At 49.0% G+C, this 11,894-nt stretch overlaps 4 protein-coding genes across 4 annotated transcripts; all 4 read right to left on the reverse strand.

Annotated features, from left to right (window-relative positions):
- Positions 1-752: 752 nt before the first annotated feature.
- TEOVI_000797900 (SET domain containing protein, putative) lies at positions 753-5,102 on the reverse strand (the record flags this gene model as incomplete). The annotated part of the gene is made up of 1 exon (XM_067223656.1): positions 753-5,102. The coding sequence occupies one exon, from the start codon at positions 5,100-5,102 to the stop codon at positions 753-755; it is 4,350 nt and encodes a 1,449-aa protein (XP_067079757.1).
- An 809-nt stretch (positions 5,103-5,911) lies between these two features.
- TEOVI_000798000 (Uncharacterized conserved protein, putative) lies at positions 5,912-8,377 on the reverse strand (the record flags this gene model as incomplete). The annotated part of the gene is made up of 1 exon (XM_067223657.1): positions 5,912-8,377. The coding sequence occupies one exon, from the start codon at positions 8,375-8,377 to the stop codon at positions 5,912-5,914; it is 2,466 nt and encodes an 821-aa protein (XP_067079758.1).
- Positions 8,378-8,779: 402 nt separating this feature from the next.
- On the reverse strand, positions 8,780-10,588 carry TEOVI_000798100 (uncharacterized protein; the record flags this gene model as incomplete). Its single annotated transcript, XM_067223658.1, has 1 exon — positions 8,780-10,588. One exon carries the CDS (start codon positions 10,586-10,588, stop codon positions 8,780-8,782), a length of 1,809 nt encoding a protein of 602 aa, XP_067079759.1.
- A 368-nt stretch (positions 10,589-10,956) lies between these two features.
- On the reverse strand, positions 10,957-11,634 carry TEOVI_000798200 (uncharacterized protein; the record flags this gene model as incomplete). Its single annotated transcript, XM_067223659.1, has 1 exon — positions 10,957-11,634. One exon carries the CDS (start codon positions 11,632-11,634, stop codon positions 10,957-10,959), a length of 678 nt encoding a protein of 225 aa, XP_067079760.1.
- Positions 11,635-11,894: the final 260 nt, after the last annotated feature.

An 11,894-nucleotide genomic window follows, 5' to 3' on the forward strand; every position in this document is an offset into this window, starting at 1 on the left:
TGGCGGACGCACATTACGTATTTATGTTTAGGCGTATGACAGCTCGTCGGAATATATATGAGAATATGAAAATATAAGATCAAATGAAAGCAGAAACTTACTCCACCAGGAGTATCTGAAATGTGAAGTCCCTGGTCAGTTGGAGGCGCTGTATCGGCCCAAATTTGCAAAACAAAAATCAAACAGTAACTTGAAGGTACGCCGAATAGCAAAGGAATAAGATGCACCAACAAATAATTTAAAAAAAGGATTTCACCGATAACCAGCTCATTATGTTAGAAAAGGTAAACATAACCATAACACTAAAAGAGAGAATCATCTCAACAACCCCTTTCTTCGCTTAAGTTTGTCCGTAGATCATTGCCCTTTAACGTGGCTGATTTTGTAGTTAATTACATTTATTTACAATTATTTTTCCTCTTTTAAAAATATTCATTTATGAGTTATATCAATACTTCCCCCCTCCCATCCTAACGGCCACCTTCCTCTTTCCTTAACGGGCGTCGCCGTTGCCATCAGGGAAGTGACACCTTAGTTACCGGGGAAATGGGGTTCCATCAGCAGCACAGCCGTGAGCCAACAGAAGGTCAAATTGAAAAAAGAAAAGCTAAAAACAGAGATATAGCAGCTTGGTAGACAAGCAGGGGATCCCCAAACCCTAAATTAATAACGAGACAAACGGAAATGCGTGACTATCAACAGTGCGTGTGAATAACAAAATTGGGAGTAACGGGCACAGGCGAACTCCCGTGTTACTCACCGTCACGAGCGAGCAGCCGCTTGACAACGTAGCTAGTGATTGGCCAGAGTCGCTGCTGGTCTGCCTCACAAAGACTTGAAAAGCCTCGTATTGTCCCCGCGCAATATGATGAACCGCACAGGCAAACAAAAGGGCTGTTCATTACCCACTCTGTAGTACAATAGTTGAATGTAACCATTTCCCCTTTCGAAATTTCCCTCAGTGTCACAAACCGAAGTCTGGTCTTCTGTTCATTTACCTCAACTTGCACATTCGGGTCACAGTGGTGAGCAATGCACTCCGCACCCTCACCAAAGAGAAGGTGCCTACTCTCACCCACACAAATGGTGTACATTGTGGGAAACGGGACAACAAATCCAGACACATCAAAAAGGACGACCCCCTTCTTGATGAATGTGCTTGCATAGGCCGTCTGGCCCATGTCTCCGTTCTGACGGATTTCAATTAGGGGTGATGTTGACTTAACAGTCCAGCCATCGCGCATGGCCTGCGCCCGCACGGGAGGTTCACACAAGTAAAGGTTTTGTTGCTTAGTGTCCTCTTCCATATGACAGAATCCGAGGCAATGCTGAGAGTACGCTCGAGGAAATAGTGGTTTCATATCATATACGAAGTAATTCATATTAACCGTTAATAGTTCACCCGCTTCAATGCTGCGCAGCGCCAGGAAGCGGCCTTCCACCAGCACGGTGTTCCCTTCCTCCTTATGTTGAATGATGTACCCATTTTCACCAACTGCAACCTGTACTGGTTGAATGTCAATGTTCGTGCACTCCAATAGCACCGTTTTGCGCGCGACAGGGCTCACCGCGTATAACATTCTTGACTGATTGACATCCAGGACGGGTGGTAGTCTTACAGACGCAGTTAAGCCGGCCAGTCGACGCATTGCAGGCGTAATGTACCTTTGAAGCATGGACCGCTGCGCGCTTGAAAGGAATTTGAACCCACGAATATTGTGCAAGCAGCTGGAACTATTACACTTACATTGGAACGGGCTGTGCAGCTCCCATTCTGTCGTCACGAAGTTCGCCGTCACGACCTCCCCGACGGCGATGTCTCTTATGGTTTCAAACTCTATCGCCTCATTTAAAGCATCCACGCGTATACAAGTGTTTGGATCGCAACTGTGGGACACGAACTGCGCACCGCCAGAGGGAAGGAGGTGTCTGCGTTCCCCCAGTTGCAACGTGAGAGGCGTTGGGAATGGCAAAGAACGTCCCTTTGTGGCGAGCAAGCGAGTGCCGGCCGCAACGCGAGTTTTGGCAATAACCTCCAAGCCGGCAGTGCAGCTGCGGAGTCCAATAAGCTGAGAGTCAGAGCGACTTGTGAAACCATCCCGTATTGCAGCAGCGCGCACGTCCGGCTGCGCGAAAACGATTAGTGCCTCCTTATCTTGCTCATCCAACCATTTGAAACCTCGAACCTTGTGCGGCTGAGCAAAGCGGCAACACTTGCACTCGATCTCTTCTGGAAGCGAGTAGCTCAGGCAATTAAGGTTAACGTTTAGTTCATCACCGGCAGAAACAGTACGTAGCAGTACGACCCTCTTCTCAATGAGCGCCGCGGTTGGAGAGCAGTGGTGTTTGAGGCGAACTCCATCAATGTAAACGAAGTTGTCTAAAACTTCCACTGCTGAGTATTCGATGACGACTGTCCCTGCCACCATTTCGGTTGCCACATGTACCGTCCCCTCGTCGCATACCATAAGCCTTTTGGAAGCAATCTGTATCCAGGCACCTTTTGGGTTACTTTGAGTGTCCGCCACAAGGGACTTGATTGCTGTGGATGTCACGTTCCACAGCTTCTGACGCGCGTCATTGCCAAGGTGTTTAAACCCCCCTATCCATCCGTAACATTTTTGCGATCCGCAGACACACATGAAAGGGTACTGCATATCCCATTCCGTCGTGAGGTAGTTAAATGATATGACCTCACCTTTCCGAATATCTCGCAATGCAATGCACTCGATTGTCCTCGCAGTGTTGTCTGTAAGAACGCGTGTGTTTGGGTCGCAGCTGTGCGCAAGACACTGCGCTCCGCCACCAAAAAGAAGATGCCGCCTGTTGCTTAGAAGAATGGTATGCATAGTGGGAAAGGGTAAGGTAAGGCCATTCACGCGAAAGAATCGGGTTCCCTTTTTAATGTCAGACTTTGCGAATGTCGACTGCCCCATTTGCACATCCGCCTTCACTTCCACAAGTGGGGAAGAACTTTTAACGAGGAAACCATCCAAAACAGCGGCCTCTCGAACATGTGGGCTCGCACAAATCAGCTCAGCATTCTTCATCTCGTCAGTGAGGCCTTTGAAGCCGCTCACTTCTCCAACGCAGTGTTCTCCTTTGCAGTTGCACTTAAATGACGTAGTAGTGTAGCAAAGGTGGTTGATGTTGATTGTTACAGCTTCACCACGCAGCGAAGCCCGGCGAAGAACAACACTTCGCCCCAGCAAAACAGCGTTGGCAAAGCACGAGTGCTTGACGCGTATATCATCCAGTGCAACCTCATCACCAATTACCTGAACGTCTGTGACGTTGAAGAGCTTAACCCCAGACGTCGTGTCACACATTAACCGAAGCTCCCCCGATGTCTCGTGAATAGAGATAAGCGAGTCATCAAGGGATGCCAACACACCACGGCGTTGGCGCGAAAACATAGACTTCACTCCCCTTGCTGCGTGCGGCCACAAACGTAGTTGGGCCCTTGCGTCAAGATACCGAAAACCTCTGATAAGGCCATAGCAGTTAGCAGTACCACAGATGCACCTGAAGGAGGATGCTAACTCCCATTCAGTAGTGAGGTAGTCGTAAGTTAACATCTCGTCCAGTTTAATATCACGCAGCGACAGGCAGTATCCGCTCTTTGTGGACCTGTCCATAACAACACGCAGGTTAGGTTCACAACTATGTGCGATGCAGCGTGCCTGATCCGTGAGAAAAAGATGCTCGTCATCCCCAACGAAAATTGTGTGTTTGGTTGCGAAGGGCAGTACCACGCCTCGCAGATCAAACACCTGTGTACCCTTGGGGATGAAGTCGCCGGCATAAGTTATTTCACCCATTGTTGGGTGCCTCCGTGTCACTGCCAGAGAATTACTGGAGCTCCAGGGACAGCCATTCTGCAGCGCCTCCAGAAACACGGGCTGTTGTGTGAAAGGCAAGAGCTGCTTCTTTTCCTCATCACTGAGCCCACGAAACCCTCGAACGGTATTTGAGCATTTCGGGGAACCACATTTGCATTCGAAAGGCGCAGGAAGCTCATATTGAAGTGTGGAGAGGTTGAGAGAGAGTTGGTCCCCAGGTTGAAGCATCCGTAGCGACACAAGCCTGCCATCAAGAAGAACTGTATTGGCATCACAGCTGTGCGCAATGGACAAGCTGTCAATGACGACTCGGTGCGGGCGTATATCAAATCTGTCTACCTGCAACAGTACCGTGCCCGGTGGGACAAACTGCTGGGTGGCGATCTTACCATCAGAGGTCAAAGTAAGCACCGTTGACTTCTGCAGCCCAGCGAGTGATGCAGTTGGGGGAACCACCGCACTGTGTCTCTCCTTGATGGCGGCACACACACTCGGCAATAGTTGCGCTTGCTGCTCTGATCCAAGGTGGCGAAATCCACGGATAATACCGTAGCATGAAGTAGTCTTGCAGGCGCAGGAGAATGGATGCGCGATATCCCACTCGGTGCACAGGAAATTGCGTGTGAGTTGTTCTTCTTTTTCAATAGCTCGCGTAGCAACAGCGGATATGGTTGTTCCACTAATTTCAAGTTGAACGTTTGGTTGGCAAGAATGCCGGACGAATTCCACACAACAAGAGGGTCGCAAGTACTTCTTACCGGGTAGTTCAATTGTACCTTGTGCAGGGAACGGCAGAAGAAGCGCTGTACTAGTGAATACGATGCTTCCTGCTTCGTGACTGCAAGTTGCTAGGGTTGCAAAGCCAGAGTCTGGCTTCCGTACGATTTCCACACTCTTTTGGCAACAAGTGGCGATGAACCCGTCCGCAAGTGCCTGTTGGCGTACCTTCTCATCTGCGTAGGGAAATAAACGTTGTTGCTCGTCTTCTCTAGCGTTTTTGAAAGTAGAAGCAGCGGAGCCCTGAGGAAGCCTTGCGCCGTCATATATCACCAAACAAGGGTTGACCACCACAAACTCATCTTTATTTATCTCCTGCGTGGCGATAAGGAAGTTATTAATGATGGTTGCGTTAAATTCTTCGCCTAGTGCTACGCGGCGTTCGTCATCCAGGACAAGTTCGCCGTTCCCAAATGTATAGTTTGTGGGAATAGGGCATATCACCTCACCGATCTTGAAGCAGAAATTGGCTTTCATTACCATTTCTCCTCGCTCTTAGTTTATCCGTTACGGCAGCCTAAGCTACCCCGTTTTCAAATGCTTTAAAAGGAACCAAAATACCGAAAAATAAACAAGAAACAACACTGATAGGACGCAATATTACACCTAGGTTGTACCACCACGCACCGTGACCTTGTTGTCGTTCGTTTGCTTTAGCTTCTTAACTTCCTTTTGTTATTTATTATCTTACTCCTTGGAGGGCGCCTCTCCTTCCTCCCTTTTCTGCTCGTCTCTTTCTATCCCTGATTTTAAATAACAAAACGATCGATACTGTCGCTTCACCGAGTCTAAACCCTATTGCAAAGGAATGAAATGAGTTCAAAGAGATCATGAAAGAAAAATAGAGTTCCAAGAAGCGTCTAAAAGTGCAGATAACGATGTTGAGCAGAAATGACGATATATGGGGTTGGATTCTCGTTCACATTTTTGTGTTTTCTGCACTGCAGATGTCCCGGCAAACCATTGTTTGACCTAACGGGAAACGTTCTTTTTATTTGTTTACGCGTGGTGTTCAACACGACGCTCCAGCAACAGCAACGGACCACACACATACACACACACACAAATATATTTTCCACAACTTTTGTCTACGATGTGTGTGTGTGCTCCCATCTTTCGGTATGAACATGGAGTTCAGCGGCGTAGTGCGCCTACACACACACGTTCTGGAAAAATAGGACCAAGTGAAACTAGACGTACAAACTTTTACAGAGATGTAACTACCACCCGCTCCTGTTGGAGTCACGCGAAGGAGCTCTGGTGGCACCAGAACGCTGTGGCCGAACACAGCACTAATGGGGTGGCTCCGCGTTGAGGGCGCCACAAACAAGCGCTGCGCCGTGGCATCTACAATAGGCAGAACGTTCATTAGTTGTGTTAATGACTGATTGTGCCACCTTGCTGTGACGAAATGCGACGTGGAGCCGCATGGGGTTATCGGGATGAAAGTAAGTGAATACTACACTGAATGGCGTCCTAGAAAGGGCCGCCTGTACATAAACAGTCGGCATGGGGAACAGCACGGGCTCATTGACAATGTCTGCAGCGGAAGTTGACTCCATATCTCTGGGTTCCACGAAAATGATCTCTGTCTCTAAGAGAAGCATGTTCATTGGCTTTCCAATTGGTACTACTTTTGAAGCTTTCCCAGGAGGTACAGCTACTTTTACAAGCTCGCAGCGAAACCGCGTTGTGGTACTTGATAGCCTGCCCACGGAGGCACCGACGCGGTGCTGAACTCCGTACTTCCTTAATCGAAGTATGAAACTGTCTTCTTGTTGCATCGTGTCATACAACATCCGGCGCACGCTTGCCCACATCATAAACTCTCTATCCTTCTGTTCTGTTGGACTGTGTGCAGCCCGGTGGTGGTACGAGACGAGGTCCCCAATCACCCCCTGCACATCAGCTAGCCGCTGCGGATGAGAAGTAAGTTGCCGCTGACAGCACAACCGCTCCGTTGAGGAGTAGCCACCATACGGCAAAAGCGGAAGGAGCAGCGCCACCTCTCGGCCGAGTTTATCAAAGGAGTACTCCACGCGGGGCTCTGCCCCATTACATACGCGCTCCATCTCAAGAAAAAGGGTTTCGCAGGCCGACCGAAAGCAGTCTTTATTAGCCATTAATAAGCCCCGGTTCCCGCTGTTTTCATCGCTTCTACAATCCTTGCGACGAATTAAGGTGTCGTAGTACGCCAGTAGCCGGCGCCTTAAAACTCCCTCGCAAAGGGACGCCAAAGCGACAGAAACTGTGCGCCGCTCTCGGGATTCTGGCACAAAAGTTTTTAGAAGGTTTAACGATAATTCGAACGCGGACAGTCGTGTCAACAGACTACACGTAATAAACCTGTAAAGTGCACCCACCAAACAAATACACCACGGTTCCCGATGCGCGGTGCTTCCCATGCTGCTCTTCACATCCCTCAGGAACGTTTCATAGGACGGCAAAGCATCCACCGCCGTGCCCATACAACACTCTGCCGGGTCTTTGTCTCCGTCAAGCTGCTTCTTGGAGGGGGAAACCTCCACTTCGTTGTCGTCTCGGTTGCTGATTCGATCAGCAGTGCCGATTTCATTGCACAATCTCTCATCACTCATGTTTCCCCGCTCGTTGAATGCCCCAACATTCACGATCGCTCCAAGCAGGACAACACCAGCAGAGAGACAATGCATACACCCCTTACTAAGGATGCGCCCAAGTAAACACTCAGCGGGGTCTGAACCCTTAGGACCGAGCAGTCCGTCGAACAGCACTTGGTGGATCCTGTTTTCTTTCCCCAGGAGAAGCCACCGAGTAATCACACAGAGTGCAAGAGCGGGTTGCATAACAGGAGCGAATGCTGACCTCGTTACGGTTGAAGACTTCATTGGTGCCTCAATCAAGGCCAGAAGAGGGTCAATGATTCCCGTCACCAGCGCAGGTCTGAGTTCCCTCTCCACAACCGTGGAAGACACCGCGAAGAGGTCGTTCACATAAAGTAAGTCATCCAACACATCCTCCGTCAGGCTTCTTATAGCGTCTACAGTGGGAAGTGGTGTTGCATCATCAGCATCACCAACGGCGTCGTGGTAGCGGTTCACTGCCTCCGAAAGTATCCCAATCTCAAGCCAAACATGTTTCGATATGATTCGAAGAATGTCTGGAAGGGCCTTCTCCATAAAAGACGTCAGAAACGTACTCTGAAGCCGCGCAACGCTAATTACCACTTGCCTGGCGGCTCCACGGGCCATACGGTCGGACGTGTTGATCAGCTTGGCCGCGTAGTCAAACAAGGGGAACACACCCAGCTGTCGGATGAAAAAGAATTGAACCGTGGTTTCATCACATCGCAGCGCAAGCGACTTCAAGAAAGATACATATACCGATAAAAGTTCATCGTCATTTTCATTCAGGTCAATGGATATCATCTTGTTAAGGTGATTTTTACTGCAGATATAATAAACGTTCTCCTTCATTGTAAGGTTGTGCAGCATCAAGGTAACAAAACGAAGCACCTCCGCTTTCACATTGGACGGTGACTCCACGTTTGTTACTATACTTTCCAGCGTGGTTATCATGTCTAGCTCAAGAAAAACATCAAATGACGCATTGTTTTTTTTGTCGCCCCAGATTATCGCCTGTGCAAGCTCGCGCAAGATTTCAGAAATATTGTTGGTGGTGAAGGCTTGTGACTCATCTGTGGTTTTCAATGCCATACAGAGACGGCTGACATTTTCCTGAGAAAACTTTTCGTAGCTTTGGTTCTTAGCTTTCTGCATGTATGGTTCTTGATCGAAGAAGGAATAATGGAGTTATCCACGTAACTCCGCGGAAAGCTAAGAAGTAGGTGTAGCGGCAGGCCATCCTTCACACCACGGGGGTTATTAAAGAGATGTGAAAACAATAGGCAAATAGCGTATTGTGATCAATAATTTCCATGATGTTCGATAGTCCCGCAGATGAAGGTGAATCAAACTTCCGACAAAAAGAATTTATACTTTTAGAATTGCTCACCGATAATGTGCAATAACACAAACTTGGCGAGACAGATGACAGCAAAGTTAGCACGCACAAACGGAAGCTGGATGCGTTTAGTGCTTAATGCTATGACCATTCCACCTGGAGCTCGCTAACGGTTCAATTATTTCAGGTCTTCTCTCCACATGTTGTTTTCAAAAATTTCAGCACATACTTGGGGTACTATCCGTGGTTGTGGCCCTACCTTCATTTCCGTCCAAAAGACGCAACAATAACAGGGCCCTCGCAACGTGCTCCCGTCGCGATCGGCGAGACACAAGGACGTGGTGCACCCCCGCCATAACAACTTCGGCGACACCCGTATTGAAGAAGTCAACAAACCCAACAAAGAACATTGATTCCGGGGCTCTCAGGCATTTGCCAATACCAAAAGTATCGTCTTGCTCATTCCACACGACAGACGCGATCAACTGGCCCATTGTACTGACCACAAATTCCACGCGTCCCGGTGACTCAGGCACAACGGCTATGCTAAGCAAACCGCTACTAAGCACATGACCCGGGCCGTACATTGCCTTAACTGTGCTGTCCCCACCGGTATCACCACGATCATTAGTTGGCGGGGTGCAAGTACCATCAACATCCTCCCCAGCCAAGGCATACCGCTGCCTGTGCCGACAAAACACTATTCGACCCGGTGGGAGATCCGAGGAGGATTTGGAGCAATCGGAAAATTGACTTGCACTGCACTCACCCGAACCAAAAGTGATATCGTTTCCGCTGGCATCTGGTTTGCTTGCGGTATTCAAAATCCCCCATGATAGTGTGATGAACTGCTGCACATCAGGAACCATCTGAACGGTGGATGCATCACCGTTTACGTGGCGTATGACCATGATGTAACCCAAACTATCCAGAACAACAAGACTCATTGGTACGAACTTACCGCTTTCATTTCGCGAGGTATATACCGGGCTGTTGTCCGACAACACCTTCAGCCGCCGTTGCAACTGTTCCACTGCATCGCTACCACATGGCACCACCTGGGCTTGCGCATCGGAGCTTTCCACGAAGGCGACGTCGGCTATTGGACCTCTACTACGACGAACGACGCTACTTCTGCCGTTGTACATTATAATCACACGACCTCTGGTTGTACCCATTGCTGCAACCGCGCAAGGTGCTTCCCCCTGTTGTTTCTGCACTGTTAGAGCAGATACGATACCACCGCACGACGGACTAACTAACCACGGAGCAGTACACGGTGGTGCATCGATAAGCCACATTGCCTCTAAGCTGCGTTCCTCCGTCTGTCCGGGACGGAAGTGGACAAATGAGAAACACCCGTTAATGACATTGTGTGGGTCCCCCGGCGTAAGTACGCGTTGATTGCGCCTTTTGTTGGGCCCGGTACTCGCCTCTTTCCGCTGTTCATCATGGTAGCAGCTGCAAAGCACAACGTATTCTCCGTCTTTCGCTGATACACTGAACAGTGGATTGTAGAAGAGCCGGACGAGGCGCTGTCGGTTTCTTTCCTTAAAAAAAGTGGTCTCATTCGCCACGACGATGGGATTGTCTGGTGCAGAGAGGGTATCCAGCAGCGAGAAAAATAACGTCGTGACGTGGGGTTGCTGCTGATGCTCGTGGCTGCTTTCCCATGCAACAACAACATACGTTGTATCAGGGACAGTGTGCTCATGCTGCTGCGTAGAATCTGGTGTGCCGGGTGGACCATCTTCCCCAGCCCCTGGAAGAAACGCAACGATGGAAGTAATTCGCACGTGACCTTGTTCGACATTAGGTGACCACAATTTTACAGAGATGATGGTCCCATCGCGTTTTACGATGTCGGGCCCCAGCAGATGCACTTCGGTGTGTGATGCGATAACGCAACAACTGAAACCACTGAGACTGCTCGTGTCATATGGCACAATCGCAGCGCACCCAACGCATGTGGTGCCGGGAATGTCCATGACTTCACCGCACGTTAGCGGCAGCGATGGCGCATCCATGCAGTTGTGAGGCACCGCAGCCCGCTAATTGGTCTTGAAGGTTTTATACGTATTTCCCCCCTTACTGTCAGCGTTAGTACAGTTTCCAAAAAAGGGAACTCAGTCGATGCAAAGGGAAAGTAACAAGCGAAATAGACCACAAAATAAACACTTCCATCCCGGGAAAAATTAGTATTGACGTCGGCTCAACGAGCAACAACGATATTAGAGGAGTTTATAAACAGCAGACTTTGGTACAAAGGCGCTACACAATGACGTCACATGATTCACGCTAAAGCCATGCGACTTTTGCTCATGCCTACGGTTACTAACATCACTTTCCCCATCCATTCATCCATCCATAATATAGCACCTCGATTCACATACGCTCACCAGATATGGGTCTTTCCACACCGTAACTTTACTAATTCATAACCCTTTTCATCCAGACTTTCCCTGATGTGTGCGAGAGCGGCGCGTTCTCTCCTTTCCTGTAGGAGAAAAGCCAGTTTATCTCCAGCCTCTTGGATATGAGCCAGACATGTGTTCCACCACAGTTTCATCCGAAAACCAGCTTCAGCGTGAAGCATGACGGTTTCATCAAGAATCCGCGCTCGCTTGCGGTCCAATTCCAGTTCATGCTGCTGCATCTTCTTTTGTAACTCTGCAAACGAACTAGGGGCTGTGAATTCCGGCACGATATTTGGCCGTGGTTGTAATGCCACTCGATTTGACTCTATGATCCGCTGCAAATAGAGGTTTTTATTCCCATCCTCCAAGCTTGTGCTAATAGACTTACTTAACAAGTAATAAGCTGTTCCTATTGTCGTCGCCCCAACAAACATGGAAGCCACAAAAGCCTTGAGGCGCTTTGTGCTCACAAATGGCTTGGGCTCTACATACGGGAGCAGTAATTCTGGGGCCTCAGAAGCGGTCGGAGTGTAAACCGCTACTCTCTCACCTGTTCTTTCTGTACTTGGTGCATGTGCTCCATCTGATTTTACGGTAGGTGTAGTTGCTTGTTTCTTCACGAGTGCTACGAGGACAATTCTTGAGGAATGCAACATTATAGCCGGTCCCTACGTACGCTTTGTTTTTCTCTTTTAAGTGAGTGCGTGTGCGTACGTGGAGAAAGCAAGAGCGGTGGGTAACACAAGTAGAGAGATTCCAAACGATAGTCACGATGTAAGAAAAACATTAATAAAAATAACGCACATCACAGAAGCAATGAATATACAGCGAACCCCGCCAGCAACGCGTTTCCCCCCTTTTCGCTTGGGCGTTATGCTCGTGTATGTGACGTCGTGTTTACACACACACACACACA

Source organism: Trypanosoma equiperdum, assembly GCF_001457755.1.
Source record: "Trypanosoma equiperdum strain OVI genome assembly, contig: ctg_1923, whole genome shotgun sequence".
In the NCBI taxonomy this organism is placed as follows: Eukaryota; Euglenozoa; class Kinetoplastea; order Trypanosomatida; family Trypanosomatidae; genus Trypanosoma; species Trypanosoma equiperdum.